We start from the raw sequence: 26979 nt of genomic DNA, 5'->3' as shown, positions 1-26979 counted from the left end.
TGAATTCCCTATGAAATTTCTTATCAACGTCATGACTTTTATATCAAATCAGCTTTGTATTACGTCTAACGGAAAGTTCTACTTGTGGCAACCACCTTCACCACTAGCCAACAGATGGATTCCTTGTCCTAAAACTACCTAAGACCGTCCCTGTTTCTGTATATACGCCGAAATCGTCGTTTTGACCTTATCTAAGAAACGCTAGAAAGTCTTACTGACGAGTCCACTAGCGGGCCCGGAACGAAACAGCTCCCTTCCCTTTTTCCCCGCCAATAAACTCACAAAACTCCTAAAGCGCATCACAATAATAATAATAATAGTAATAATAATAAATATAATAATGTGGCGAGTACCTTCACCAGTAGCCAATAGATAGATTCTTTTCCCAAAAGCTACCTAAGACCGTCCCTATTTCTGTATATACGCCGAAATCGTCGTTTTACCCTTATCTAAGGCAGATTCCGCTAGAAACCGTCACGGTAAGCTCGACACGGCATCTAGCGTAACTAAGTTAAGTTAAATGTAACTAGTCGTTGGTATAGTTATTTTCTAGCCCTCAGGTTAAGTTTATTATATCTGTTCTTCAATAGCTGTTCACCTAACATTTATTATATTATTATAATAATTTTATATAATCATAAGTTATGCCCTGTTGCCATAATGATTGCGATTTATGTATATCATTTTTCAGAAATACATGTCTCAAATAAAATTACACAATCTTGACATAACCTCAATATAAGTTTGACATAACCTCGCCATAATTTTCCACGGTAGATTTTATATATTAAAATAATAGTTCTTACGGGATTTATCAGAGAAATCTGCCGGGTCCTCAGGGCTCCTCTCTCTCGATCTTTCTCTCTCGTCGCCTGTCTGTCGCTCTCCGTTGTTTTCTGTACAGTGATGGGGGTCCGTGACGCAAAATACGGGATTCCCATCCGGCGGTGATTTCGGCGGGAACGCCGGACGCTTGTCCCGGCGTTCGCCGAGGATTTAATGGCTGTTGAATTACACCGGTGGAAAGGGATCGGTAATTGTCGCCGAGCCCGGGCGCGATAATAAATGTCGCTGATTCGACGATATTCCCGCCTGAGGTCTTTTTTTCGACGCGACAGGCTATAGAGCTCGTTAGTGTCGGCATTTTTGCGTTCCTGTCACGCCGCCAGCTGCATCAGCCGCACCATTTTTTTCCCTCCTCCTCATCCCCCTCGCGGCCGATGATGCCCGGGAATTAATATGACACCGTGTAAACCGGTAAACTGTTTCGCAATACCTGCCGCCTGTCGAGCGAAAACGTGGCGAACGTAATGACCGATTCAGCGGAATTGCTGGATTCGTCTGCTGGAGGAGACTTAACCTACAAATTTTCGGATTTGTTAATATTTTATTAACTTTCTTCTGCGACTACTAGGCGATTTCAATCGTGGATATTTATGAATATTTTGAGTATCGTTTTACTTGATAAGTCCATTTTTAGTAATTCGATTAAATAAATTATTGTTGCAGTGGAAATAACTTGGATCAACTCAGGTAAACTGTCAATAAACTCTGATGGACTGTAGATAAATTCAGAGAAGCTGTCAATAAATTCAGATAAGCTCTAAATAGACTCAGATAAATTGTAAATAAATTTAGATAAACTGTAAATAATCTCGGACACTCTCACAGGTATATTTCTATTTATTAATAACTGTCTAGTAATTTTTAGTAACACGCGACCACCACTAAGCTTTTTCGTACACGTGATTAACCTTCTCGTTAAAAATATAGTCATGATGGAGACGAGTCGACAGTCACGCATGATGGCGGTGAGTGCGTTAGGTGTCAGCACGATCACACGGCGGCAAATTTAAATGCCTAAATATGGAATTAACTCTCCACGAGATATTCTCACAAATATATATAGAAAAATTAATAAATAAATTATCGAATATATTCGCAAGAATAAATATGTCACGTTATATTGGATATATTACAACCTAAAACAGGTTACATTGTTTTATAAAAGAAATAAACATAAAATATGTAATAAGAAAAATCTATTTTCTTTTCTCATTGCTCGATAAGAGAAAAGAAAAGGTGAGAACAATCTGACGACGCCATGGGATTCCATTCCGTTGATAGAAGCTTTTACGAGGATTTAACAGTCAAGCTGAAAAACAGCTGCTCCAACAATTGTTTACTTATATCACAGTCTATACCGTGTGCCGTGATCAAATAACGGCTCCAGTGTGAGAGAGCAACGCCAGCAATTTCCCCTTCGAATGGTTCGGCGTATTCGAATAAGCTGTCGCTCCATTAAATCACATCTCTGTCGCTTACCTATATTGCAATTTAAAGTTCAGGACAGGAACTTTATTCATTATCCCCCATTTAATCGTAGTTCGCGACAATATATGAGCGGGGCCTCGGCTATGCCCCCCGTCGCTCGAACTTCTTGCCGTAAAATTCTATCGGCGATGCTCACACTTTTCCTCTCGCCGCCATTTTAACGCGTTCTTGACTTGATTTCCTGGAAATTGCGCTTTTTCCGCCATCCTTTCTTCGGTCGACGCAACGTGCCAGATTTTCTCGAGACTTAATTTTCCGCCTTTCGTTTGCTCACTGATATTATTGGAAGATGTGAATTAATAATGGATTTTTATTTAATTGATATTAAGTAACTTTCTAGATATTAAGTTCTAGCATTTCAATATATTTATTGGGAAAAGGAAATTTTTGACAGTCGCGAGAATTTGAACCCTGGTCGTCAGATTAGCAGTCGAGTGTGCTGACCTCTGGGCCAAGTCTCCCTTTTGCTATAGATGCTGCTTAGCATATATTAATAGAAGTTCTGACAAGGTTGTTGTTGTATTAAATATATATTATAACTCAGACTTAATATTATTATAATTCCACTTATTATTAAATTTTTAGAAATTCTATAAAATTCTTAGAAATTATTTCCTCCTATTAGTATCCAATTTTCAGAAAACGAGGGACTCGAGCCTGGCCGATTCAAAACAAGCAACGCCCTTTACCTCCCTTTACCATCTCACTCCCCCATAACCTATTCATAACCTCTTCCTTGTTATTTTCATTCCACACTTTTCATTATTATTAACTAAGTTACTAAATTATTATTGGCTCCAGTTTATTGGTCTTTTTGTGTAGCAATAATAGTAGCTTTCAAGACGTCATAAACAAGCAAGGGCTACTAACATGCAGGTCAGAGGATAACCCCTACACCCCTCACTAAAAATGATGCCACCTTTTCAGCAACGCACAGTACCGTACAGCCAATCTTACAACACCCCCACACCTAAATCAGCCATTTTCTTTAGAAGCTGTATTTCCACGCTCATTGCATGAGTCATTTGGACCTCCAAGGAGTCTTCCATACTGGCCCCTCAACGTTTACCCCTTTCACACCCCTTTTAAAGCGCCCAAACTGACCGCCAGGAAAAAAAGATCCAACTAGCCTAACCCTAACTAGCATAAGCGCCAGGAAACCAAGCTTCCAGGAAATCGAATATATCGAAGGAGAAATCGTGGAGCTATCAACGCGACAGAATGTCCTCCAGCGTGAAGCCCTTGTACCAAAAGGATTACAATTCCGTTCCATTTAAAACTGTCAACGGCACTTCTTTCAATTGCACCGTCGCAATTCGCGGCACAGCTGGATTACGGGCAGGGCTCTCGAGATTTCATTTTCACGCGAGAGTCCGCGCTGGAAAGGGGGCCGAAAACGACGCCACTATCGTAACCCTTTAAACTCCGAGATAGCGGTTCCAGCCGCCCGTTGACCCAGATCTCCGGGGCCGCGTCGAGGCGGTGGGCGCGGGTGGTGTGGGCCGCGAGAGGGTGGAATTTCACCGAGGCGCGAAGGATTCCACGGCAGGACTCCGAGACCTCGACCCGGCAACCCTCCCGGCGGAATCAGGATTACCAGTGTGGCCGGCCAATTTTTCTCTTCGCGAACTTTTTACTCGGCTAACTTCGCTGTGATTGCAAGCCCGGATAGAGGCGTCCAACCGCGCCGCTTCCTCGCAGTCCTCCCTCTCGTACTCCTCTTTATTCCTTAGATCATATTCTTAACCATTAACTTTTATGCCGTGGTCATAAGTGACACCCGCTGTCTCAATTTTATACCATATCCAAAGTTAGCCCCATCGTTCGAGGCTATTTTCATTTTTCACAGCCAGGATTGCCAACGTAAAAATCGGAAAAAATTCTCGAAGATGCAGCTCTCCGACCATGATACGTCATAATTTTTTCAAAATTTTTGTACGTGTTTGTATGGTTTTATAAGGGATAGACTGTGGCTGCTTGTAAGCTACAGGTTGATGGCTGATTCAGTGGAGGTCGTAGGGGAGGTTCGAGGACGTGGTCGGAGATCTGGCCCGTAAGTACCTTGATCGAGAACAATAAAACGAAGCCGGGAAGAGGAAGAAGAAGAGGGCGCCACCACGGGAAAGAGGCTCGGGAGGATCGCCGCTCTGGATGAAGAGGGCGCAGAAGCCGTGGCATAAAGCGCGACAAAACAGAGTCCGGAAGCGGGCTAAAGATAACTGGGGAAAGGCTTGTTTATACCTTGTAAATTCGCCAGGCTCCGGGGATCCGTTTCAACGCGCGTACCAGCCCGACCCGGCCCTACACGGGCTCTGCCAGAAACGGGATCTGCTCGCGCGTTAACGAGCGGCCACGCAGTTCTTTATGAGCGCGACCGACGGAAGTGGGGGACCCGTCACGGGACGGCACGCAAGCTCACCATTAAAATTCGATCAGATAATCTTATTTGCGCCCCGATTAGGCCGATTGCTTCACCCCTAACCTCGGACCACTAATCCCCGGCGGTGAACGCTCCTGCCCTACGGTAGGACAAAGGTGATGGTAACAAATAGCGACCCTGTTCTCTGCGCTCGGATCGTTCCGAATTTGTCTAAGCGGAGAAACAGGGGATCGATGAAATATTTACAGGTGCCCAAACTGCAGAGTTTACGTTTCCCACCTTGCTCTTAGGTTAGGTGAGTTGAGTGCTATTCGAACGCCATCTAAGCTTATATAATTAAACGATTCTTGGTACGTTTTGCTAACGGAAGCACGTGGCTTTTAATTTTGTATAGTGTGTGCTAAACTGTGTGTTATTATCACGTGATTGTTGGGTAAGACTCAATGGAAATTATGAGTACAGGTAACAAAAGTTGATAGGTTAATGATCACGTGTTATGGCCGATGGTGATACAGTTACTACACCTGAAAATCTAGAGTCTTTTGATGTTGTAAAGTTGAAGGTGATGTGTATGATATTATAGCAGATTTTATATGGAGTTATAGTTCTTGAACTATAGCATATTTTGAGATTATGATCTTGTGGTCAAAATATGTTAACTAAACTGTTAGTAAATTTATAGGATTTCTTTGATGTTATAATGTTAAAGGCAATGTGTATTAATGATTACACTGCTTACGAAATTATAGTATACTTCGAGGTTATGATATTACAGTCAAAGTATTTTAACTAAATAGCTATTAAAATTCTACGATATTTTTTGAGGTTAGATGTTGCAGTAAAAGTATTTTAACTAAATAGCTATTAAAATTCTAGGATATTTTGAGGTTAGACGTTGCAACTACTATATTCTAGTCACTCTACTTTTGCAGTTCTACAATTTATTCCAAATTATAGCACACATTTAGACTATAATATTGTCTTCATAGTATATCAACTAAAGCTATCGCAATTGTAATATATTTCGAGGTTAGACTATCCTCCCACAACTACCATTTTTCTAGGTTATGTCACCCCGTTCCGCATAGATTACCTAATCTGCTCTTAAGCTTGCTCAAAATTTGTGCGATCCCGGTTACACAGTGTTCCAACACGCGGCTACAACTTCGCGCAGTCAACGTTCGTTATCACGTCTCGAGCTATACAAGGCTTCCCTCTAGGTTATCAACACGCGTTAACAGAAACCGTCCTTGAACTTCCACGACATTTCTAACGCCGTAAACGCGTGTCAACAGAACTGCTCTTGAAACTGCGGAATTTCCCCCGCGAAGTTATCAACATGCGTTAACTGAACTGCTCTTGAAGTTTCTTTTGAGGTTATATGAACGTACGCTGGCGTAACTGCTCCTCAAGCTGCAGAAGATTTCGAGGTTATGACGATACGCTGAACGTCTCGAAGAACAAACTGCTCATAGCGATAATAATCGTAAGAATGAATAAAGTTAGTGTAAATAAAGTAAGTGTAAATAAATTAAGTATAAACAAATTAAGTATAAATAAAGTAAGCAATAATAAATTAAGTTTAAACAAAGTAAGTATAAATAAAGTAAGTATAAACAAATTAAGTATAAATAAAGTAAGCATAAATAAAGTCAATATAAATAAACTAAGTACAAATTAAGTTTGTATAAAATATAAAAAACACTAAAGGCAAATTATCTATAGGATAATCAAGTTTCTGAATGGACAAATGGTGTCGTAGTGGCGTAGGACGACGACCGCGTCGCCTCGCCATCAAACAATGTATCGCAGGCGCGATTCATCGCGGCGCAAGGCGATGGAAGCCGTAAAACAACGACGGTCTCGACGGCGCGCAAGAGCTCCGGTTGCTCCGGGAGTTTCTCTATCTCGACGTGGACGAGCAACGGGCTGGTGTTCCGCGGCGGCGTTTCGCGCGTAAATAGTTTTCCAGAAACGTATACCAAGCCCACGGAAGTTCAGCGTTGACGCGGCGCACCGCGCCGAGTTCCACTCTCCACTTCTAACAACTATTTGCTTTTCAGGTGACCTTAATCTAGGAAATGGCCACTAAGGGCTGTACTACGGAGCGAGCCGGAGCAAAACGAAGCCCGGACAAACTGTCGGGAAAGCAAGCCGAGCAGATTAGAAGGGGATGGGGTGCTAGCCAGACGGAAAGTTTTCAGGATATTGTCGCGGTTTGTCGCCCTTCTTTTTCTTCACCCGACGCTGGGATCAAGTGTCCGCCAATCAGAAAGCCCATGGGTAATTTTTAAGTAATTTATATTTGTTGATTTATTTGTAGAATTAATGAATATTTCGATATGTAAATTCTACCATTTTTTATTCCTTTTTAATAGACTGTGAACTTTTTAAAGAAGCTACAAGGAGACGCCAATGAAGTCACGTCAATTACAGTTGATGTTCAAGAACAGTTCAGTTATTTTCCTGACGAATTTTTAAGTCTTTTTTCTAGTAACAGTGGTTTTTTCATTTAGTTATATGTCTTGAATTATTTGCAGAAATCAGCTTTGTATTAGGTCTTCGGGAAGATTCTAACTATGGCGACTACCTTCGCCAGTCACTAACAGATGGATTTCTTTCCCGAAAGATACCGAAGATCGTCCCTGTTTCTGTATATACGCCGAAATCGTCGTTTTGACCTTATCTAAGGTAAGGTCTGCTAGAAAGTAATAATAATAAATATAATAATGTGGCGACTACCTTCACCAGTAGCCAATAGATGGATTCCTTTCCCGAATGCTACCTAAAATCGTCCCTATTTCTATAAATACGCCGAAGCCGTCGTTTTACCCTTAGCTAAGGCAGATTCCGCTAGAAACTGTAGCGGTAAGCTCGACGGGCCGTGTAGCGTAACTAAGTTATGTTAAATGTAACTAGTCGTTAGTATAGTTAATTTTAAGCCCTTAGGTTAAGTTATATTATATCTGTTCTTAAAATGTAAGAGAACAATAAATTTTCTACGCACCTAATATTTATTGAACTATTATAATAATTTACTAAAATCATAGCTTATACCCCGTTGCCATAATGATTGTGATTTATGTATACCATTTTCAGAAATACTTAAAATACTTCTCCGATTCGTCAGCTTATAACCGGATTTCTCGCCCCTTTTTTTCCCTGACTCTGAGATCAAGTATCCACCAATCAGCGAGCCTGTGGGTATATTTCATTTACTTATATTATATTTCTTGAATTATTTGTAGAATTAATAGCTTTTCTGATTTATAAATTCAGCCTTTTTATTCTTTGTTAATAGACTGGACACGTTTCAAAGAAGTCACAAGAAGTCGTCAATTAAAGCTGACGTCCATGAACAGTTCACTTATTTTCCAGACGAATTTTTTTTTTCTAGTAACAGTTGTCGGATTCGTCGGTGTATAACTGGCGAACGGAACGAATCTGGTGATTATCCAACAGGTCTCTGGATTCCCCGTGGCCCGTCGTCCGCCGCCGGAAGCTCGAAAACGACCGGTATTCGCTCGACGGGAACGAGTCGGAGGTGCACGAATAACCGGTGGAAGTGGGTCAACGACTTAACCAGATTTGCCGAGGAAAACTTTCTGAAAATTGACGAAGGACGAGCTACGAGAAAAGGAGGCAGGAGAGGGCAGAGGGAGGAGAGAGAGGGGCTCTCTCTCTTTCTCCGGCGAGGGACCTCGTTGTCACCTCTCGCAGGACAAAACATCTACCGAGGGGTTTCTGGGAGATGGTTTCTTACCTCCTTGTCGGGAGCTGAAAGCACCGGTGCTTCCAGCGATGATTAGAAGCAGCAGCGGGCTTAATAAAGCTCTCGAGGATGGCAGCATCTTTCCTGTACTCCTGGCCGGCGCCTGCGCGTCACGGGATCCTTTAACCGGCTTCCCTCATCACAGCTCCTCTCTGCGAAAAGAAAAAGGATGAATGATAATGAGCGGCTCGAGAAAGCTCCCGTGCTCTCCTCTCCTTTCATCTCCTTCTCCAAACCCTAGCTTGCTGTATCCGTCACGGTGCTCCAGTTTCGGGGTAGTATGACCGGAAGTCGAGATACGCGGCTCGCACAGATGTCGTCCACGGGAATCTCGGCGTTTTAAGTTCGCCGGGGATACGCGAATACATGCTCCAATTCCGGGGACAGTTATTTGTTGGGTTGCTACGAATCTGCGATGCCTGCGACGACGACTTTATTCGCCGGTCACGTTTCACGCGCAAATAGGTCAATCTGCGAATCCACATGCCGGTGGCCCCGGTGTATTTGTTGCATGGATCTGGAGAGATTTGACGCGGCGCGCCGGGTACAGCGATTTAAGGAACGCGGCGGACTTGGATGGCTGTGTAGACTCGGTTGTCTGGAGGTTGGTGGGGGTGAATGGCAATATTCGGTCGATATTTAGTATTTAATAAATATATGGTATTTTATTAAACGTGTTTAGTTAATAGATATTGTTAAAATTATTTCGTCGTGAAGGAGGTAGCCTCTTCGAGGCTAGTGGTAAGATGAGGATATGAATGGGAAGCTTCTTGTTTGAGTTATGATTTTGTGTATTTATAAAGAATTTTAGTAGGTGTTTATTGTAAAAAAATAGAGAGGTTAGAAGAATATTTAGAGGACGATATAGTATAGTTTAATTTGTTAAAATTGTTAGTCTTCTGGCTGGGGTAATTTCTGTTATAAAAGTGCTATAACAGTGTGGGGCACTTCTGCTGCTAGTATTCAGTAAGTGTAAGACATTGAGGTGACTATAGAGTCATTGCTCAGAACTCGTTGATAGTGCCTAGCAAGCATGAGACATTATGTCGACTATGGACTCCTGATGACTTATCAATAATAGTACGCAAACATAAGTTAAGGAGGAGCTATAATTCCCACCAATAACTCATCAGTAGGGCCTAGCTAGCGTTAGAGGTTGGAATACTGTAGTTAATGAGTCATTAGTAGCGCACAACAAGCATCGGTCGTTGAGGACTACAGTCCCCTCTGATGACTCATCTGTACTACCCAAAAAGTATGAGCTTTTATATGGACTATAACCAGTGCTGGTGACTCATCACTAGCATTCAGCAATCGCCGACGCTGGATGACTATAGCCAACGCTCATGACTCACTAGTAGCACCCAGCAAGTATCAGCCGTTGAAGACTATAAGATTCTGCTGATGACTCATTAGTAGTACTCAGCTTCCGCATGACTACATTCACCATCACTAACCAGTAAGTACCAAACAACATTTAACTACATTCCCCATCCTCATCCACTAAAGTATAAACTCATAACACAGTTTCTATTTCTGTTAACTAACAATAAATTTCTATTTTGCATAAACATCAGAACTCTACCGTTTCTCTTGAAATAGAAATACGTCAACGGATCTTAGCCAGATTCAATCGTCTCAACCGAACCGTTTCTTTCAAGAATCCTCGATACAAGGTACCCAGGAATGGCAAAGTGCTCTGAGGATGCTTGAGAAAAAGGGCACACGATTTCGCTCGGGACACAAAGGCGCGGAAAAAGCTGATCTTTTCCCGGTGCAATTAGCCCGGCCCGGAATTGGTCTGGTTCCTGACGGGTAGCTACGCGACGCTAACGACGCCCCGACTGCCTCTCAGTCCTAACGAGACCAAGTTATCGAAACAAATTTCGGTGCATTATGGGCCTTGCAGGCAAGGAGCCCTGGGTTAACCCTTTGTTCCGTTCGCCGATTGCAATTATCCCGCGCCGGCCGATTACCCGTGTAATTCTTTCGCAGCCTGGCAATATCCTGCAGACCAAGGGGGGGCGTTCAATATATTTCCTTTTTGCCCGTTCGCGCCGATCTCGCCGAGTTAATGAGCCCGGAACATTTAATCCGCCGTCCATTAAGGCGTCAACATTTGTTGCCCCGGTTTCTCTCGCCGGCCAGACAGCCGCGGCAACGGATAAAGCGTTGTTCGAGGAAACTCCCCACCACCGCGATCATCCCCGACGCTGAAAATTGGATGAATCCGATAATCCCCGGCTTTCTATTTTATATTGTCTTCCCGACGTTCCACGGCGGAGATGCTATTTCAAATGAAAAATATAAATTGTTGGATACGCCGGATCGATTGGCAATCTTCGAAACCGACCTCTGTAAGGTCGCGGGGAGCTGTGAATTCTGTGCTGTTACTTCGGTTTCGGAAACTAGGAGACGCGACCGTCGTGATGGAGGATTATAGGCACTTCCCTCTATAAGGTCGCAGTGATAGGTGCAACCTGTATATTTTTTTGGGTCAGTAAAATTTTGGAAGCTAGGAAAAAGTAGCTACTTTGCTATATATTACTGTGAGATAAGGCGTTTTGATGATTAATCTTTGATAGGTTATTATAAGGACAGGATTTCCCTCTGTAAGGTCGCAGTGAAATAAATATGGAAGCTGTGCGCTATGTTTAATTCCTGGATCTATAGAATTTTGAAAGCAAGAAAGAAATCATGCTAAGAGAAAAGGCCTTTCAATAGACAATTTCTAATAAAATATTGTAAGTGAGGAGAGGATTTTCCTCTGTATGGTCGCATTCAGGTAAATAGGAAAACTGTGTGTTAAAGTGAGATATGGTGCTTGGATAGATAATATTTGAGAAGCTAGTGCAAAGGGGAGGCTTTTCTCCATATGGTCGCGTTGAAACAAATGTGAAAACGAATTATAATATGCTAAATACTCTAAATGCTCTAGATACTATAACTATTTTAAATACTATGAGTACTGTCAATGCTATAAATATTTTATGGTGCTTTAAATACTCTAAATAGTCTTTAAACTTTAATAATTCTGTGATACTCTAAATGTTCTCAACACTTTAAATACCATATGATACTCTAACTACTCTCAAAACTTTAAATAGTAATATAAATACTCTAAATATTCTATGCACTTTCAATACTGTATGCTACTCTCAAATCTCTGAATGCTCTTTATACTTTAAATACTCTATGTTACACTCAAAACTCTAAATAACTCTACTTGCCCTCTATACCTTAAATATTCTATGCTACTTTCAATAGTTTAAATACGCGCTACAATTAAAAAACTATGCTACTCTCAAAACTCTAAATACTCTAAATGTTCTAGAGCACAGTAAATACTCTAAATATTCAGAATATTTCAAATGCTCTATGGCACTTTAAACACTCTAAATACTCTAAAGTATTCCAAATACTCTATGTTACTCTAAACATTCTAAATACTCTGAATATTCCAACTTCTCTATAGCACTCTAACTACTCTCATTACTCTAAACACTCTATATTACTCAAAATACTTTCAACACTCCAAATACTCTAAAAGAAAGTAGTAAAATCTCTAAGAAATTAATAAACCAGGACCGCAGAGAACATTCAGAATGTAATCGTCGAAGGGACAGGAAGCTATCCGCCAGTGATTCGCAGCTAAAATCCGATTCCACTCTTACGGCGAAGAAAGAAGAACGAAGAAAAAGAAGAAAAAAGAGGAAGGAAAATCATCGAACGAACAAACTCCGATTCGGCGGAGCGAGGGGGGTCTCGTAGTCGGGGGTTAAAAAAAAAGAGTGGTGGTCGTGAAAAAGAAAGTGGTTTCGAAGTTGCCTCATTCCGGCGAATGGCACTGATTATCCTCGAGACTTCTCGAACTCCGTTCGGAACGATCGGTGGAGGGGGAGGAATACGGCGGCCGTGGCTCGCGTCGGGGCCAGGGGGGGCTTCGTTCACCGCCGCCGTTCGACGTATTAATTAAAGGTTAATTAGCCCCGTTATTCATCGGCCGTTTATTATATTCCAGCGACTAGTAATTGTCCGTTGCAATCTCCCCGGCCGGTTGCTGCGGGCCTCGAATGAAAATGTAATAAAATTTCGTACCGATTAACCGTCGCGATCCATTGTTTCGCATAACAAACGCCTCCCCCCTCCTCTCTACCCTTTCCCCATCGACACTCTTGTAATGTACAACGCGAGCCGGTGAAATTTCAATGACGGAATAACTAAAACGGATCGCGTGTCCCGGGATAAAAAGCAGCCCGAAGAGATCCGACGTTGATTTTTGCGCTCGTGACGCCGTTCATCACAGGTAAAACGGCTATTTTTAACCCGTCGTTAGGGTTCATTAGGCTGGATCGCCAGTCGATCACCATTCGGTTCTCATTTATATTTTTGAGTCTATTTTATCGTCTAATTTTATATTATATATTTTTATAAATGTATATATTTTTTAATATACTGTAATATATATTATAGTCTTTATTTTAGTCTAATTTATATTTTAGAAGTTGCAGAAGGTGTTCTAAATGAACGTTTTTAAAATATCCCATTTAAGACGTTTTGAAGACGTCCATAAGATGTCTTTTAGACGTTTAAAAGACGTCTGTTAAAACCGTTCGTTATAATTTCAATTACTATAAAAAGAATAAAAATGAGAAATCAGTCTTGAACACGAAAGCCGAGTTTTCCTGCTGAAGAAGTTGGTGCAACGGTGGTCGGATTGGTAGCAAAAAATCTGACGTCCGAAATCCCGGTGAAAATGTGGCTTGGCTCGCCTGAAATTGCCGGTCCCGTCCAGAACTCTGATATCCAATCTCGACCGAGGCGAAACAGAGGGGGTCACCGAGAGATTACCCCATGAGCCCCAATCCGGACTGGCCGCTTTAGGGTCACGCGCTGGAGAGACGATATCGATACGTATTGGCAATGTTTTTAACTGTTAATAAATATAATGGTATTTATAAAGTTGATCTCAAACAATTATTGATCATTTCACAGTAACTGATACCATTACTTTTTCGGCTACGTTTTGACTAGACTACTCATAGTTACCAAATGAAAATCATAAAGATAGTGTTAGCACGATATGTACATAATTATGTATAGTATGTTGCGAAATAATTTTTCTTTTAGGAAAAGAAAGATTCCTCAGGTCATTTGAAACAACTTTTTCCTTTGCGAAAATCTTCTACCTGCTCCAGTTATCGAGATATTAAACAATAAAGCGTGGACCAATTAGGCAGCGTGGGCGGAGCAAAGACAGTCGAGGGTGTGGCACCGTACTTTTTTCCTTAATAACTCCTAAACGAAGCTATGTATTGCATTTTCGCTAAGGAAAAAGTTACTTCAAATCACCTCAGGATCCTCTCACTTCTATAAAATAATTTTAGAACAAACTCTATATTTATAAAGTATAATATATCTATTTTTATAAATATAACTTACATAAAAGAATAAACCACAGACAGTAACTTGTCATCTGTGATAATCTTCACCACTACCCTATTTTTTTCAATTGCTTTATTCATATATCACTATCACCCTTAACAAAACACATTCAAGGCCATAAATAAATATTAATTATTGCAAGCTTCTAACTAATTATCCTTCCTATAATGAATCAAATGAGGTAAACAGCGACGAATATTTTTAATTCTCTCTAAAGTCTTCTCAACTCGAAGCTGTGCGCTTTTGGTTCGGCAAGGGTAGAATTCCTATATGGTAGACTCCTAGGGAAGGGGGCCCCGGGGAGAGCAGCGCGATCAGAATTCACCTGCAGCTCCTCACCGTAATTCACCGTGACGATCAAGGGTAGGACCGGTTCGCGAGAAAATCATCGTCGGCTACGTGCTCGCCGGCAAAAAGGCTCCCCGCGTCGAGCGGACGCTTTTGTTCGCACGTACGTGTGCAGATAGGGAGGGAGGGGGCCCCACCGAACCCCTCGCGACCGGAGACAAGGTTCCATGGGGTTCGATTGTTATGTCGGAGCCGAGGGGAACCGGCCGCCGAAAATACAGGTGGCTCTGTCGGCTCTCCCCGCAATTGTGATGCGATCATTCGAGTTTCATTGAATTCGAAAGAGCACGGAGCTCTTGGTCGACTAATTAGTAGACCCTGGATTTTATGGGACGGTGGAGCTGGCTGGTGCTTCTGTTTTTATTAAGGAGCAAGCAAATATAATTAGTTATGCTTGATAACAAATTGAAGATAGACAAATTGGTTATTCTATAGAAATTAGATTTAACTATCTTCAGTACGTGTCACACGAATATTGTTGCAATAACAATATCGTTTTATTAATATTTTACTAATTATATTAAAATTGATTACTATACTATATTGTATTTTATTTATGTTATTATATCATTTTTACCTTAAGCCAACATCGTCTATATCTATCGCAAAGTAGGGTAGCTGTATTGACGTCTATTTCATCGCGCAGTCATTTTGAAAATAATGCAACAGTAGTCTCAAATTCAATACACTGAATAGTAAAGAAGGACCCGAAATGTAATAAAACAGAAAGATTAAGGTCAAAAGTTTAAGGATTTAAGCATTTAAGGACAAAATTAAGCGTTTTTGCCATACATAGTGTCAAAACGCGATTTCACGTTTGAGAATGTTTTTAAAGACACCACTCGATGGACAAGTATATACAATTACATTACATATATATACAAATTACATTAAACTACGTTGTTCTGTCAATATATATCAAAAATTAACACAAGAGAATTAATAAATCTTGTTTATCCTTCGTAATCTCTCATATTTATGTATTACTATTCTGTTAATAGAAATTAACCCTTTACACTCGAAGTAATTTTAACAGTAAATCTGAAATAACATTTATGGCTCATAGTATGTCCATTCTATGTAACAAATTACATTTTTATACATATTACCAATAGTTTCAATATTTAACAATTCTTTAAATATAACCTTTCTTTCTATAAAAATTATCATGAGCCATGATAGAACAATACAAACATTAAAACACATAAAATGTAATGTTAGTAATGCCTCAGAGTCCCCACTAGAGTGCAAAGGGTTAATTTTAATTAATTCGACACCCATTTCTAAATACGATACGACCACAAGGGGACAACCCGTCCGCCATTCGTGGGTCAAGCTGTAGACGGTCGAGCGCCCCCTGGTCTGAACGGTGGATGGGAGGGGAGGGTTAGGCATGAAGGTGGTCGCGGAGAACGAGAGAATTTAATTTCTCGGTAACATTACACCTTAGGAGCCTTATTCTAGCGGCTTTGTGCGCCTCCGGGGGAGGTGGGGAGGGTGGCGCGGAGAGACACTCGATCGCAGGACTCCATTTGCGGTTTAGCATAATGGAAACCCAACGCGCCCCCGGGGCCAACGTGGGCTCTCCGTTCCCCCCACCCCTCCCCTCTTCCCCCGCGGGGTCGACGCCTTTTTTTCTTTCCGGTGCAGTGTCTCGCAACGCTTTCCGGCCACGTTCCGCTGCGGGAAAATAAATAAGTTCGGGCAAACGCCGGGAGTGCAGCCGGTTCATCTGCCGTGACCGTTGATGGACTCCGTGGTTTCCCCCACCCCCTGTATTCCCCCACACGACGCTCCTCGCGATTCCCGCTCCGGATACGACAACTTTACGACGGAATTGCGCGACGTTCAATCCATCCTATCCGGTATCCACACTGGTATCAACTGCTCTGCATGGTAAACAGTGCAACTGAACACACATACGAAGTTCAGTGTATATAGTACTTTGGTAATTATTTACACGTGACGTCACCGACTTCCATAACCTCGATGCATGGTTGCGAGGTGGCTGTGAGTGACGTCGTCGATGCCGTGTTCATCTTTTTAGGGGGCTCTGTGTAAATGATTCTCTATGGCGTGGAAAGGCTTAGTTGTAGCTTTAAAGCTACTATAGTTTCCATTTAAGTGGAAACTAACCTCAATAACGAAGCATAAAACGGTAAGCTGAAAACGAATATTGACTTAGAATTAATTTATTGTACAAAAGACAATGGAGGAAGGAACGGGGTACAAGTATTGTTCTGTTATTTGTGGTAATATGTAGAGAATGATGTAAACATAACCTAAAATTGTCTTTGAAGATTCCACTATTTTTTAATAATTACAGAGCATGGTTATATCAAGGTTATATTGTATAGAATATATTTTATATTCCAGAGTATGTATTCTATATTTTATAGGATATATTCTGTAGGATATATTTTATATTCCAGAGGATATAATCTAAAGTATATGTTGTGTAGGATACATTCTATATTCTGCAGGATATATTTTATATTCTATAGTATATATTGTGTAGGATATATCCTATATTCTACAGGATATATTCAACAGTATAAAATCAAAAATACATTTTAAGTTTATACTACTCCGACACAATCACGTCACACAAATTTTAGAGGTTAGGTTCCTAAGCGATTAAATTCTTTCCCTCTATTCCGACAGCATCCGCGAGCACGGTAATCCGAGAGACACGCCGATTCTCATGGAAATGGCGGGAAGTTCGGAACGACCGTGGAACTTTTTGGGCGAAGGTGGCATCGCGCGACGCGGCGTCATCGTATCGGCTCGATCAGGCGGGGGAGGGGGGGGGGGGGCGCGAAATTCGAAACTCGAACCGTGGAACGACGGGACGAGACGGGGCGGGGGAGCCACGGCGATACTTGAAGCGTTTCGAGTTACCGAGGCTGGAACTTCGTTAAGTATAAATATTGAATCTCTATCAGGACTCACGAAGTTCCGCGCCCGGTTAATTTGACAAGCCGCTTTGACACCGGCGACGCCGCCGGCTCCCTGCTAAATGAACGTCACAAAAGGAGGAGAGAGAGAGAGATAGAGCCGTTTGTTTATTTGCCTGCATCAGCGATGAAGCAAACGGCGCTCACGAATGTTTTCGCTAATGTCTCACGGATATTACGTTCGCCTAATATCACGAAGACTGTTTACGTAGTGTGGATATATGAAACCGGAAACGTTTGTGGTTAGGTTAAATCCTTTTTATACTGACTCAGGCAATGATTCTAAAGTCTTATAAGTTTTTATAATTACGAGAAGACTGCCTTTTATAAAATAATAAAAATTTTCTGAGTTAGTTGTAAGAAATAAGAAATAAATACTGAGGTAATTCTTTCTGTATTTGCTTTAGTTAATTAAAAATAAGACTGTGACGTTTTAGAATTTTTTTTTAGTATTTTTCTAAGAACTACAGGGGTGGGGCAGAACACTAAGAGGGAGGGAACAGTCCCAAAGAGGGTGTTCTAGACACTAAAGAGGAAGGGCTAACCTAGAAGAAGGAGGGGCATACCTAAGGGAGAAGTGGTGGACCTTAAACAAAGCAGTGACAATTCAAAAGGGGGAGGAAGCAACCCAAATAGGGAGTGGCAAACTTCAAAGTAGGTAGTGCCAATAAAAAGAGAAGAGGGACTAGCCCAAAGGAGGAGTAACAAACCTTAGAGTGGGCTGTGCCAACCCAAAAGAGAAGGATGCACAATACCAAAAGGGGAGTGACGAATATCAGAATAGGCAGTACGAATCCAAAAGAGGGAGGGACCAATCCAAAAAAGGAGTGACGAACCTCAGAGTGGGTAGTATTGATCCAAAAGTGGAAGGAACTTATACAAATGAGGAATGGTTAATTTCAGATTGGGCAGTATTAATCCAAAAGAGGGAGGGGCCAATCCAAAGTAGGAGTGGCGTACCACAGACTGGGCAGTGAGAAACCAAAAGAGGAGGGTCCAAGTTCAAAGTGAGTGGACCCAATTCGAAAAAGAGGACCTTAAAGTGGGAGGGTCTAATATAAAAGTGGAGGGGGCCAATACAATTGAAGGAAGAGCCAACCCAAATCAATATTATGTTTCAAATATATTAACTCTGAATAACTACCCTTAGAAATAAGTTACAGGGTTGCAATTTTGCACAAATGAAGAAAAAATGTATATGTAAAACCGGCGATACCTCAAGTTGCATAATTACTTTATAAAAAATACCAAAACCTCCTCTTAGACAATAGCAGCCTCTTAAGAACAATGGATAAGTGTGAACGACGTGAAAGGGTGTGAAATAGTAAGAGACTCGAAGGGAGACTCGTTACACGTCTAGTCTACCATCGAAGTGAAATGTAACGGTCGAAGAATCAGGATTTACGGAGGCAGCGCGACGACACGTAGACCGAAGCGCGACCCAACTGATAAGAAGCGTCGATGAGATATGAAGTCCGAAGTAAATAGAGAGTCGATGGCGAGCTAGAAAAAGCTCGCTGGTCGCGTTCCATCAGCGATCGAATCGAAAAGCGCGGCAATGTTTCGCGATTGGTAGCTCGTTCGGCGAATCATAAATTGAAGTACCTGAAAATAAAATTAATGAAAATCAGCCGGCGTTAATCTTTTAACTGGCAGCGAGGCTACGTCCGATATCATCACGAATTTATTGTGCCGGCAAACTAATGGAGTATTGGGTGCACTCTCCGCCGTATCAATTGCTAAAATAACTCCGCGCGAGCGGAGTTTCTGGTTTGGCTGGTTTTATTTGAATTATTCTCGACTTTGCCAGCTGGCGCGGAAATAGGGGATGCTCGACTGTCGGGGCGGGACGCTGCAGAAGGATTAAGGGTTGAACCCTGAACCATTGACCTCATCAATTACCGCTATCTCAGCCGAACTTCGTCCCCGGGTCTAACAAGCTGCGAAACTGGTCGGACAACTCGAAGAAACCACCCCTTGCGACCGGTTTCGACTGTCTACGGGGGGTTGGATGATTTCTCGACCTGCAATTGGCGTTCACTTTTTTTGTATATTTTTCTTTGGTGAGATTAGGTCGTATTGTTTGTTCCAACATGTTCTGGATGGATAGGGGAAGCACCATCAACTTGACAATATATGGTAATATCATTGATGTAAGTAAACATATCCTTAACATTACCAGATATTTACTTTTGCTATGATTTTTGAGATGAACGTAGAGTTTTATAAGTGCAATTTATTTTAGCTTAAAGAGGAAATTTGTAAATAAAATGAATGAATATCTTTATGAGGAAAAATTTTGTAGTTACGTGTTTCTTCGTTTGTACAATTTTTGGATTTACCTTTCGATTTTTCGAAAATTGTTCTCGCAATCACTATTACTATGTAAAATAAAGAAATTTGCATGTTACTAAAGGTCAAACATTTATTGCAAAATTTTGGCCTTTATCTTTCAAGGAACTAAAAATCCTTGTCGCAATCATTACTGCTATATAACACAAAGACACTTGCAAAATTTTGACAAAATAGAAGTAGAAAACTTTTCCAAGGTGAAATTTTGTTTAAATATTCAATCTAGACTATATTAACACTAACTTTCAGTTAACCTTTGACCCAAAGTTAGTAGAAAAGCCAAATCGTACACCACTTCAAAAACACAGTGGAAATAAAAAAACTGCCTCCATATAAATAAAAATACTATCACTATTACCCTATTATCACTGCCTACAATACCGGCAGTGCAATTTTTGCTAGACGACCTTTTCTACCAATAAAAATCGAACACTATCCTTTCAAAAACGCAACTAACAATATTTTTTCAAAATACTTCAAAAAACACCATGGACAGATATCCTAGTTAGTTTTTTGCTCTCTGCCCCCAGGGCCGTCGACTTGAAGCTCGGTGCCCGGGGGGTATGAAAGAAAAGGCGACACGTATCGAGGACCGTTCCGCCAAGAAGTCGAACGCGTCGTGAGGCGAGAAGCAGAAAAATCCGCGGCAAGAAAGAGAGCAGTCTGCGGGAGGGATTCATGGCTGACGAACAATGGGGCCGCGCTGCGGGGGCGTGCAAAATTTTCCAGGGGAGCCCGCGTCGATGCACGACTTCTTTTGTCCCGTCTGGCAAACGTACCGGAGACTTCGAGATCGGCCATTTGCCAAACGAGATTGAAGATTTGCGCCCGGTCCGTCGGTTATTATCGTCGACGCGTACAGATGACGAGCAAACGAAAAAGAACCACGGGGAGGACACGATGGAGCCGCCCCTGGGCGATTCTCATCGGTTTTTCGAAGCAAAAAACCACGGACGAAAGGCTCATTCTTGCTCGCGACAGTCTAATACTCCTCGATAAATTAATGGCGACGCGCTGCTCTCGAATCGCGATGGGGTTTCAGGACGTTTCAACGTGTCTGATTGCCATCTGGTCTGACATTTATCACTGGGCCAAGGATCTCTGTGAGGAGAACAACTTTTATGGGGTTTGTGGTTCGAGGCTCTCAGAATTTTTACTGATTCGTAGATTGTGGATTTTATGATTTTATTCTGAAGTTGACTAGGTGATGGTTTGAATTAAGTAAGGAAAAATAATTAATTGATAAATAATAATTTTTTCATTGGGGGTTCATACAGGTTGTCAGGTTACTTGGATGACCAATAAGCACTCTGAAGGAAGATATTCTATTTGACTGGGTAATTTGAGAACGTTCTACTTATCTGACGCAAGTGAAAATATTCTACTGGGCTGGCTCATATAACAATATTTTACTGGTCTGGCTCATACGATAGTATTCTACTTGTCTGATTCCTTCGACAATATTTTACTGTCTGATTGATTTAAAAATATTCTACGTGTCTATCCCATTAGATATTATTGTATATGTCTGACATATTTAACCATATTTTACTTGACAGCTTTATTTTATAATATCCTACTGGTCTAACTCGTATCACAATATTCTAGTGATCTACTTTATACGACAATTTATTTTGTCGCGAAGTGTAGTACTTGTCTAATCCATTTTAAAATATTCTATTGGGCTGACTCGTTTGAGAATCTTCTACTTGCCTGATCCATTTGAGATTGTTCTACTGGTCTGATCCATATGGTAATGTTCTACTTGTCTGTTTAATTTCTGATTCTTCTACTTGTATAACTCATTGTAGACTCTTCTACTTGGCTGCTTCATTTGAGATTGTTCTACTTGTCTGATTAATTTCAGATGCTTCTACTTGTATAACTCATCGTAGACTCTACGTTCTACCTGTCAGACACATTTGAGCATGTCCACCTTATCTGATCCACGCGACAATATTACACTCTTCGGTCGATTTAAAAATATTACAATCCGAGAATCGCGCGTTAATTACGATACGAAAAAACAGAAGCTCGCAGAAAGATTACGAACTTATTACGTTCGAACGGCGGCAAGGCCTGGAAGACCCTCGACTACGTGATTCAGAAGGTCGACGAGCCGAAGAAGCACTCGTGTCTGCACTCGACTCGGTACCGGGCGCTGAAAAATCCGCTACAAGCCGAACGAAGCTGATTCCGTGGAATCGTCGAGTGGCTGGATCGGCGAGAACGCGTGGAGCGATGATCAAGTGCCGGGTAATTGGACGTTTCGTTCTCGGTGAATAAATTAAAGGAACGCGAAGAGCCAGAGGGCTCGGGCTTTACACAAGAAGACGAAGCAGAAGCGGAAGAAGAAGATGATGATGACGAGAACGTGGAAGAAGAAGAAGCAAGTCGAGGGGAGCGTGTATGTAGAGGTGAGAGGGTGGTGTAGGCGGGAAGTAACGGGGTTGGAACTAGTTATCTGTTCGGCTGGGTGGCTGCTGGCGGCAGTGCAATCGACGCGCACGCACCCCTGCGTTCCTGGAAGGAGTTCCCTCGTGTTAACTGCTTGACAAACTAAGTTAACGTTTCTTACGTTGTAATTGGCTCCGCGCGGCACACGGAATTGTATAAGCCACCGCGCGATGACGGGAACGCGGCGGGAAGAGAGAACCGACCGGTGGCGCGAGAGGGTGAGAGGAGAGAATCGTGGAAGCGGAATATAGGGAGAACGAACAGAACGAGAGACAGAAGGAGAACCCGGAGGGTGGATACGCAGCCGTGGGTGGAGAGGGGTGATATTGTTGGCGTTACACCGGTTACCGCGTCGATTCAATTCGAGGAATCTTCGAGGGGGCGGGAGACCGTTCAAGGGAGTTTGACTCGCGATGCGTGTGGCAAATTGTCGTGAATTCGCCTCGGTCGTTCCTCTGTCGCGGTCTCTTACCTCCCTACCTCACCCCTCCATTCGCGTGCTCGAATTCCGGTAATTTTGGGAAAGACGACAAAGAGGGATGTTAATTGCTACCGAGTATGAGGGACGCGATAATTGGTCGCAGATAACCCGCGTACAACGTGTCGCGCCGCGATTTTCCGGGCTCGCCTCTCTCTCTCTCTTTCTCCCTCTCTATCTCTCTCTCTCTCTGTCTCCATGGAAATTCGATTTACACCCCGCGGAATGCGAAATCTTCGACGATACCCCCGGTCTACGCCTCCCCGTTCTGTCTTCCGCCGTTTCTCGCGATCCGCGAGCCGAAACTTCGGCCCCGTGAGCTAATTAAAGCGCGACGATTTCTGCCTCGAGGACCACGGAATCTCTGGAAGATGTTTCACATGGAAGATCAGTGGGAGACCAGGGGGTTCGGGGTTCTAGGATAGGCCATACGGCGTCAAATGCTAGCGAACAGGAGCTTTTGATGTTTTATGTCGAGAGTGGTTATTGTTTGGGGGTGATTGTTGGAGGACGATGTTGGTTTGATGGGTGAGGAAATTGGGAGGGATCACTGAGATGACCAGTTGAATGAGCAATGATAACTGTTTGGATGAGCACTGATAACCATTTGAGTGACCAGTGATTTGTCACTTGAATGACCACTGATGAATTTTGTTGTCGGGTGTCGGTAAAAGAATAAGTGATCGATAAACAACAAAACGATTTTATTCGATTTAACTCTATTTACACGACCGATACAACCGATATCGACCGCCGAATTAACATTGGCCGATTGATTATTTTCGGAACAGGGACCGTAGCGGTAAGCGTTATATACAAGACGAGTTTAAGCTAAGGATTCGATTCGTACCACTCGAAGGCTATTTCGATTCTGTTTCGCTGCTTTGGGAAGATGTCAGTCGTCGTTTCGCGGGTGCCTCGATAAGGCCCCGTTTTGGGGGTAAAGACAACCCCATTCGTTGGTTGACTTGAGGGAGGTGGAATTTCCCCGAAACTTCTCCTCGGCGGAGTGGGAAAGTCCCACCCTCAAGTCAATATCGGAAATTATCGTAATTTTTCGAGCGACGACATCTCCCAAGCAGCGTGCTGATTTGGGCCTGAGTGGATCACCGCGGGTTTATGGCTCTCGACCTGCGCACGGATGGTCGGCCAAGTGGCGTACGGAATCCTCGGAGCTCGCGGTCCGAGGGTGCCTTCGACAAGGCAGTTATAAAACAATACATACGTGCGGCGCAAGGGATTCGAGACCTTGGCCGCTGTCGCTGATGTTGACCATCAGGCCCGTTCATGTACAGATCCGAGGCCCTCGTAACAAAAAACGATATTTTAAGCACGGGCCTGCGGATTGATTTGTTGCCGCTTTACCGATGCTGTCAGCTCGAACCCTTGAATGTCGTATACGACATGTCAAAAAGGCTAGCATTCTTCTAAATAACGAAGGACAGCGTGAAATCGGGAAAGAGGCTTCCTTTTGAAGAAACGAGGGATCGAACAACTGATAACCACCTGAATGACCAGTAAGCACTCTGAAGGAAGATATTCTATTTGACTGGGTAATTTGAGAATGTTCTACTTGTCTGATACAAGTGACGATATTCTACTGGTCTGATCTATCTAACAATATTCTACTTGTCTGACCATTTCGACTATATTTTACTTGACTGACCTACATCGTGGTAGTTTACTGGTCTGATTCATATAATAATATTCTACTGGTCTGATAAATGTGGTAATATTCTACTGGTCTGATTAATATAACAAAATTCTACTAGTCTGACTCATATGACAATATTCTAGTGGTCTGATTCATATAATAATAATCTACTGGTCTCGCTCATACGCTAGTATTCTATCTACCTGATCCCTTCAACGATACTCTACTCGCCCGGCCAATTTGAGAATGTCCTCCTCATCTGATCCATGCGACAATATTGTACTTGTCTGGCACATTTAACGAAACTCTACTTGTCTGGTTTATTCCGTAATATTCTACTCGTTTCACTCATATCACAATATTCCAGTGATCTATCTGATACGACAAGATTCCACTTATACAATCCTTTAGCGAAGTGTTCTACTGGTCTGATCCAATTGAGAATGTTCTACTGGTCTAATCCATATGATAATATTCTACTTGTCTGATTAATTTGAGATTTTTCTACTTGTCTACCCTATTTCAGACTGTTCTACTAGTCTAATTAATTTGAGATTCTTCTACTTGTCTAACCCATTTCAGGCTCTTCTACTTGTCTGATATATTTGAGATTGTTCTACTGTTCTGATTAATTTGAATGTGCTCTACTTGTCTGACCCATTTGAGAATCATCTCCTTGTCTAACCAACTCAGAATTTTCTACTTGCCTGACCAATTTCATAATTTTCTACTTGCCCATTTCAGCCCCATTCAACAATATAATGTTCCTCAAGTGTCTCACGATTTACTGAATCTTTCTCTATCATTATTTCGCCTACATCCTACAACTATTCTTCCAACCCTTTTTCGCTATTGAAATAAATAATACATCCATCTCCATCTCTCATACAACTCAACAAATCTTCCAACACCATTTCCACTATGAATTTTCTAATTGAACCTGACATAACCTTGACAATCACCTGAACACGTAACAAAATAAACGTCCAGGGTTCTCTCCACGCTACAGACGGCAGTGAGACCGTACTATAAGCTCGTGCACGCGTGTTGTCGCCCAGTTACGCAGCCGGGGTCCGCGTAGCTACGCGTACGTGGAGTCGGCGGAGTGCTTCGGCAGCCTGAAATTCCAGGGCCGACTGTTTAGGTTCCGGCAGCACGGCGCGAAACCGACCCACGCCGCACGCGTACTTAGGATGTTTGAGTGCGTGCGTGTGCGCCGGGCTGCTTGGAATTCGGCTGCGTGCAACGAGAAAGAGGGTGCCCCCCCCCCCCCGCCGCTTATTGCGGGGCGAGCTCTGCCCCTGGAACGGGGAGCCGAAATCCTGTGCACAACGATTCCCGAGCATCCGTCGAAGTTTACGCCCTTCGGGCCGCGATTGAAAGGGCTCCCATAAATTACCCTTAATGACTGTTGCACAACGCCTCGTAACTACACGGTTATGAATTCATTTCTTCGCTGAATCAATGAATAAATTCTTCGACTCTTTCACTATTAATCTTTCACTATCTTTCACTATTATCTTAAATGGTCTTAAGCATTTGTTGTACAGTATGTATGATCTTAATAATAATTAGAAAATTGTTTTTTCCCATAAATATTTAAATAAATAGGAATTTTAATCTTCTGGTAATGTTAAAGATAAGGAAGATGAAATCAAGGTTGGTTTTAAGGAATTTGAATAAATAAATAAATATATAAATAAATGGAGAAGAGAACAAATAAATATACAGATAGATAGATAATTAGATAAATAAGTAACCTGACAAGGAAATTGAAAAATAAATGAATAGACAAGTAACCAAAAAAATAATCAAATAGACAAACGAATGAATAAAATCGCGCGCCAAAGAAATCACTCGGACCAGCTTTTCTATCAGTGCTAATTAAAACGTGAGCCAAGTAGCCCATTATAAAATGGCTTGAGGGGGGGGGGGCAGAGGTGGCGAGCACGGCGTTTCGATACGGCAATAAATTCCTCGTTACTTCGGTCGTCGCCGTCGTCGTTTTAAATATATTAAACGCGGAGGCGTGGAAGGGTCAGAGAGACGCCGTTAGCCGGGCATCATTTTCGTTTACGATAATGCACCGTTTTGTTAATAACATAATATGCTCGGTCCGGAAATGTATCCAGAGATTCGGCGTCTCGTTAACCGGCTGGCGACGCGCCATAAAACTGTCGTAAACCGAGAGCTGCGGAAATGAAGGACGTGGATTGGAAGAGGACCGGAGGGGGTCCCCTGGATCCTTGATGAAGCCGGCATCGATTTGTAGCGGGCTCACGCGGCGAGACGCCGGTCGGCCACGTTTTTTAATTAGGCTGGTCACAGGATTGACGAGAATCTCGTCGGGCAAGAGAACGCGTTGCGACGAGGCCTGGAAATTGATGATTTTTAACGGAAATTAGAGTTTTTCGAAAATTGTTTTCTATTCTTTTAAAATCACGAAATTCGAGATATAAAATTTTTTTGATTATTTTGTTAGCGAATGTGGCATTTAAAGTGCGATACTATGGAAAACTGGAATTGCAAATGAATATTTTAATTATTTAGAAGTTTGTATTAAAAAGGGAGAAAAGGGAAGGAGACTATATACTTTTATCACTGCTCCCTGAGGAAGAAATAGAATAATAAATAAATGATTCTGGCAAGGAAAAAGTAAAAGATTCACCCTTTAAAATAAATACAAATAGATCACCCTATGATTTTTTTTTACCAAATTACAAAAAGTTGTATTTTCACAATTTCTCACTGAAAATTTCAATTAATTAATTTTTGCCTATCACTAAAATTGCCATAAGATTG

The 26979-nt window shown here is 42.1% G+C and overlaps 1 protein-coding gene across 1 annotated transcript in view; it reads right to left on the bottom strand.

The window, feature by feature from the left end:
* The window catches only part of LOC144477173 (uncharacterized), a 390171-nt gene that overhangs the window by 169314 nt on the left and 193878 nt on the right, over positions 1-26979 (bottom strand). Inside the window, exon 3 of the mRNA XM_078194663.1 lies at positions 8478-8638. Coding sequence (XP_078050789.1) covers positions 8478-8565 — 88 coding nt within the window. The 5' untranslated portion in view covers positions 8566-8638. The remainder of the gene's footprint in view (positions 1-8477; positions 8639-26979) is intronic.

The sequence above is a fragment of the Augochlora pura genome, chromosome 11 (assembly GCF_028453695.1).
Source record: "Augochlora pura isolate Apur16 chromosome 11, APUR_v2.2.1, whole genome shotgun sequence".
Taxonomy (NCBI): domain Eukaryota; kingdom Metazoa; phylum Arthropoda; class Insecta; order Hymenoptera; family Halictidae; genus Augochlora; species Augochlora pura.
The sequence above is the reverse complement of the archived record's forward strand: the minus strand, read 5'-3'. Positions and strand labels throughout refer to the sequence as shown.